The 4,733-nt window shown below is 49.1% G+C and overlaps 1 protein-coding gene across 1 annotated transcript; it reads right to left on the reverse strand.

The window, feature by feature from the left end:
• Nucleotides 1-843: 843 nt before the first annotated feature.
• On the reverse strand, nucleotides 844-4,050 carry Nupr2 (nuclear protein 2, transcriptional regulator). Its single transcript, XM_057765802.1, has 2 exons — nucleotides 3,705-4,050; nucleotides 844-1,368 (listed from the first exon to the last, which is right to left on the reverse strand). Exon 1 carries the CDS (start codon nucleotides 4,015-4,017, stop codon nucleotides 3,709-3,711), a length of 309 nt encoding a protein of 102 aa, XP_057621785.1. The 5' UTR covers nucleotides 4,018-4,050; the 3' UTR covers nucleotides 844-1,368; nucleotides 3,705-3,708.
• Nucleotides 4,051-4,733: the final 683 nt, after the last annotated feature.

Below are 4,733 nucleotides of genomic sequence, written 5' to 3' on the forward strand. Positions count from 1 at the left end.
GAGCTCTTGTGAAACAAGCGAGATCTCAGCAACTGTTGAATACAGCCTACTGTAAGGTCTCTCAAAGTCCAGGCCGGCCCTGAACTTACAAAGAATGACCTCAAACTTCTGATCTTTAGACCTGCAACTCCCAAGTGCTGGGATTACAGGCATGTTCTACCTGCCACATACCCAATTAATGTAGGCTCTATGGCTGAAATCCATAGCTTCAAGTACGCTAGGCAAACACTCTACCACAATATCTTACTGTAATGCATATTAAAACCTTCAGCCTGATGCCTGGTGGTGGTGGGTGGTGGCGCATGCCTTTAATACCAGCACTCCAGAGACAGAGGCAGGCAAATCTTTGAGTTCAAATCCAGCCTGGTCTTCAGGGCGATTTCCACGACAGTCAGGACTACACAGAGAAACCCTGTCTTGAAAACGAACAAACAAAAACCTTCCGCCTGAAGTGGTAGTGCATATTTTCAACACTCAGGAGGCAGAGGTAGGCAGAACTTGTGAGCTCCTGGCCAGACTGGTTTCCGCAGCAAGTTTCAGGACAGCCAAGGCTACGTAGAGAGACCCAATCTCAGTCACTCCCCAAAATACTACCCCCAAAACCAAAACCGAACTTTCAGAGATGGCATATGGGTAGAATTCTTTCCTGTAAAACATCCTATCTTGGGTCTCCCCGGTTCACTGTTTGTAGTGGGTGTGGGTGTGCACTCATGTGCATGGGTGCACACACTCACAAACTTGAGTGTGAGTATGTACATGTAGAGGCAATTACCCAAGATCAACTATGGATCTTTAGGACACATCCATCCCTTTTATTTTATTTTATTATTTTTTTAAAGGCAGTGTTGCTCATTGGCCTGGAACGCATAAGGTAGAATATACTAGTTGGCCAGTGAGCCCCAGGAATTTGTCTCTATCTTCCAAACACTGGATCACTGCACCGGCTTTCTAAAAAACATGGTTTTTCAAGATCAAACTCAGGCTTTGGTTGCAATCACTTTAGCAAATGAGTTATCTCCCCAGCCTTGAGATCTCTTCTTCACCCTTTACAGTCCAAGCACTTACTACCTGGCAACCAGTTACCACCTGGGGGGGCGGCACAGGGATGGGTACAGGACAGACCGAAGTTGGGGGAGGGGTGGGGGAAGGGAGGGAGGAAACCCAGAAGAGTTAAAATGCATTCTTGTTCTCTTTTAATTGAAAACCCTAAAGAGGTACACCCACTTGGAAACTACTTCCTTAATAATTAATTAGTGAGGAAGGAAAGATTGAAGCAGTAAGCTTAAAAACTGTCAAAAAAGGCCTGCTGACCAACATGGAGGAACTCGGTGGCGGGCGAAAATACTTTTAAGAGGTCTTTCAGGTTTCCTGTAGAAAATAAGAAAGAAACGAACATCAGTTATCTCCCCCCAGGTCTTACAAAGAGCACTAGAAGTTCCTAGTTCTCTCTCCTGCAGACCAGGTGTCACTCTAGCCCATGGGGATCTGAAACTCACAACAAAGCCCAGGCTGGACGCCTTGGATCCTCCTGCCTCTGCTTCCTGCGGGCAAGGAGAACAGGTCAGAGTCACTAGTCGGTTGTTTTTGTTATTTTTTTTTTTTTAGACAGGGTCTCAAGTAGCCCAGGCTGACCTCAGACTGTGTAACCAAGGACAACCATAAACTTTTGATCCTCCTTCCTCCGCCTCCCTCATGCCAAGATTACTGGTACGTAGCCAGTGCTGGTGACTGATCCTGGGGAGCTATGCACACTGGGAGAACACTGTCAGCTGAGCTGCTTCTCAGCTGCTTCCTCTGTTGTCTCGTGTAGCCCAGGCTAGCCTCAAACTGACTATGTAGCCAATAATCTTGAACTTTTTAAAAATCTTTTTATTAAAAAAAATTATGAACCAAACAGTGGTGGTGCACGTCTTTAATCCCAGTACTTGGGAGACAAAGGCAGGCAAATCTCTGTAAGATTTGCCAACTTGGTCTACACAGTGAGTGATAGGACAGGCTCCAAAGCTACAGGGAAACCCTGTCTCAAAAAACCAAAATAATAATAATAATGCTAATAATAAAAATATTTGTGTTTGCCCAAATATACGTCTGTGTATGAAGTGCATGCAGTCTCCTCGGAGGCCAGAGAGGGTATTAGATCCTCTCGAACTGGAGCTACAGGTGGATATGAGGCATCTGATGTAGGTGGGGGGAACCAATCCCCTCTGAAACCCTCTGAAAGAGCAGCAAGTGCTTTTAACTGTTGAGCCACCTCCAGCCTCTGACCTTGAACTTCTGACCCCCTCACCACTTTCCTAGAGCTGAGAGGCGTACAGGTGGCACCATCATATCTAGTTTTTGTCTCCTGTTTTGTTTTTTTTTCTTATAAGATTTATTTATCATGTATAGTGTTCTGCCTGTGTGTATGCTTGCAGGCCAGAAGAGGGCACCAGATCTCATTACAGGTGGTGTAGTTGCTGGGAATTGAACTCAGGACCTCTGGAAGAGCAGTCAGTGCTCTTAACCTCTGAGGCATCGCTCCAGCCCTTGTCTCCTGGATTTATTTATTTATTTTTTTGGTCAACTTGACATATACTAGGGTCATCTGGGAAGAGAGGTATCAGATTGGCCTATGGACAAGTCTGTGGGGGCATTTTCTCAATTAATGATTGATGTGGGAGAGGCCAGCCCACCGTAGGCAGAATCACCTGGGTAAGGGTACCGGGAGATACAAGAAAGGTGAGGGAATATGAACCTCTAAGGACTGTGCTTCAGTCCCTGCCTTTGGGTCCCTGCCCTGATCTCCTCTTTAAACTGAAAGAAACCCTTTCCTGCCCAAGGTGCTTTGGTCGCGGTGTCTATCACAGCAATAGGAAGCGAACAAGGGCAGACTGTTTTGTTCGGAGACATCGCCTCACTCTGTGTCCCTGCGTGGTTGGCCTCCAACTCTAGCAGTGGTCTCCGGAGCACTGCGATGGCTTACAGGGTAAGCTGCCCTGTCTGCCGGGATAGATTTGACACATATTGTGGCATTTCTGAGCGAGGCCTTTCTCACCGACCTGCAAACTGCCAAAGCATAGACTTTCACTAGCCGCCAGGAGACACCTGGGAGGGGTCGGGTACGGTTCCAACTAACGCGGGAAGTCTTGGAAGGGTGTGAGAGATGAACGAACATGGTGGCACAGACCCGTAATCTCAAGGCTGCAGAGGCTGAGGATTGTCACAAATACCATGCCAGCCTGGGCTACACTGGGCTGCATCAATAAAAGAACACAGCATGTGACCATGGCCCATGGTTGAAATTTTGGTATTTGGAGGGGATCGGTGGTTTAGGCGACGTAAGACTACTGTGTCAGAAAATAAAAAATATACGCCAGGCAGTGGGGGCGCATGCCTTTAATCCCAGCACTCGGGAGGCAGAGGCAGGCGGATCTCTGTGAGTTCGAGGTCAGTCTGGGCTATAGAGTGAGTTCCTGGACAGCCAAATCTACACAGAGAAACCCTGTCTCGAAAAAACAGAAAATAAAAATAAAACTATTAAAAAGAAAGAAAAAGAGCTAGGCATTGTTGCACATGTCTCATCATCCTAGCTATTGGAAGCTGGCGACAGGACGATCTGAAGTTCAAGGTAATCCTCCACTACACAGGGAGTTCGAGACCAGCCTGAGATAATAATAGGCGATTCTACTTCCTACCCCCCACCAACAGGCTCTGCCTGCCCATACCCTCTCAGGGCAGGCGCGTGCGCGGCCGCGGTTGCAGCTGGCGTTGGCGCCGCTTGCGCTGCGCGTTGATCAGTATCTGCGCCACCTTGCGCTCGTGGCCGCCGGGCACCGGGTGGTTGGTGCGCAGTTGCTGCTCGCGCCGCGTCCGGCCCTTGCTGCGGCCAGCTCCGGAGGCCGGGAAGTCACGCAGGTAGTAGTAGTCCAGGCAGTCGTACAGCTCGTCATCGAAGCCCGCAGTGGGCAGCGCCTCCGGCGGCGGCGGGCGCACTCGAGCCCGTGGGCGGGAGACGGAAGGACGAGCTGGCGGGTCCATCACGCCGCTGCGCTCCGCCCGCCGCCGCCGATGGCTGCTCCGGCTGGAAGGCCCCGCCCAGTGCTCCTATTGGCTCCGCTCTAAGGGTGAGCCCTGTGATCTCACAGAGGGGCGTGGCTTCCGCCGATGCTTCTTTGTTCCGGATTGGGAATCCTAAATGTTCCTGCAGGACAGTACTGTTAACTATAAACCTTCAGGTGCTGTTGGTCAAAAACCTGAAGGGACGGAACGAGGGAATGTAGCTCAGTGGGTGGAGTGCTTTCCTAGCATACATGAAGCCCTGGGTTCCACCCCAGCACTGTATAAATCTAGTGTGGTTGTGTACACCTGTAATTCCAGCACGGGGATAAAAGATGGGGGCCCTTCCCGAATGTATTGGCTAGCTCAGTTTGAGTTTATTTTTGCAAAAGGAAATAGGCTTACGAAATTACTTTCGCTTCGTTCGTGCGTTTATGTGACATGATTATTGTCTTCAACGTTACTTTTTCATTCTTATAGCCAAATACTTGGCAAGAATCAGTTTAGAAGAGGGTGTGTTTTGGCTCACAGCTTGAGAATACATACAATCAGATGGATAGGCATAGTGGGCAGGATCATGAGGCTACTTGTTCATACTTGCATTGGTCAATCAGGAAATAAAGGGGAATTCTAGCGCCTTGTTCGCTTTCTTCCCCCCTCCATTTTGAGTCCCCAGCCCACTGGATGGTGTGATCTAC

The sequence above is a fragment of the Chionomys nivalis genome, chromosome 3 (genome assembly GCF_950005125.1).
Source record: "Chionomys nivalis chromosome 3, mChiNiv1.1, whole genome shotgun sequence".
In the NCBI taxonomy this organism is placed as follows: domain Eukaryota; kingdom Metazoa; phylum Chordata; class Mammalia; order Rodentia; family Cricetidae; genus Chionomys; species Chionomys nivalis.

Excerpts from the sequence above, each read along its gene's own strand:
- Nupr2 (XM_057765802.1), bottom strand. The coding sequence starts at position 4,017 with ATGGACCCGCCAGCTCGTCCTTCCGTCTCCCGCCCACGGGCTCGAGTG.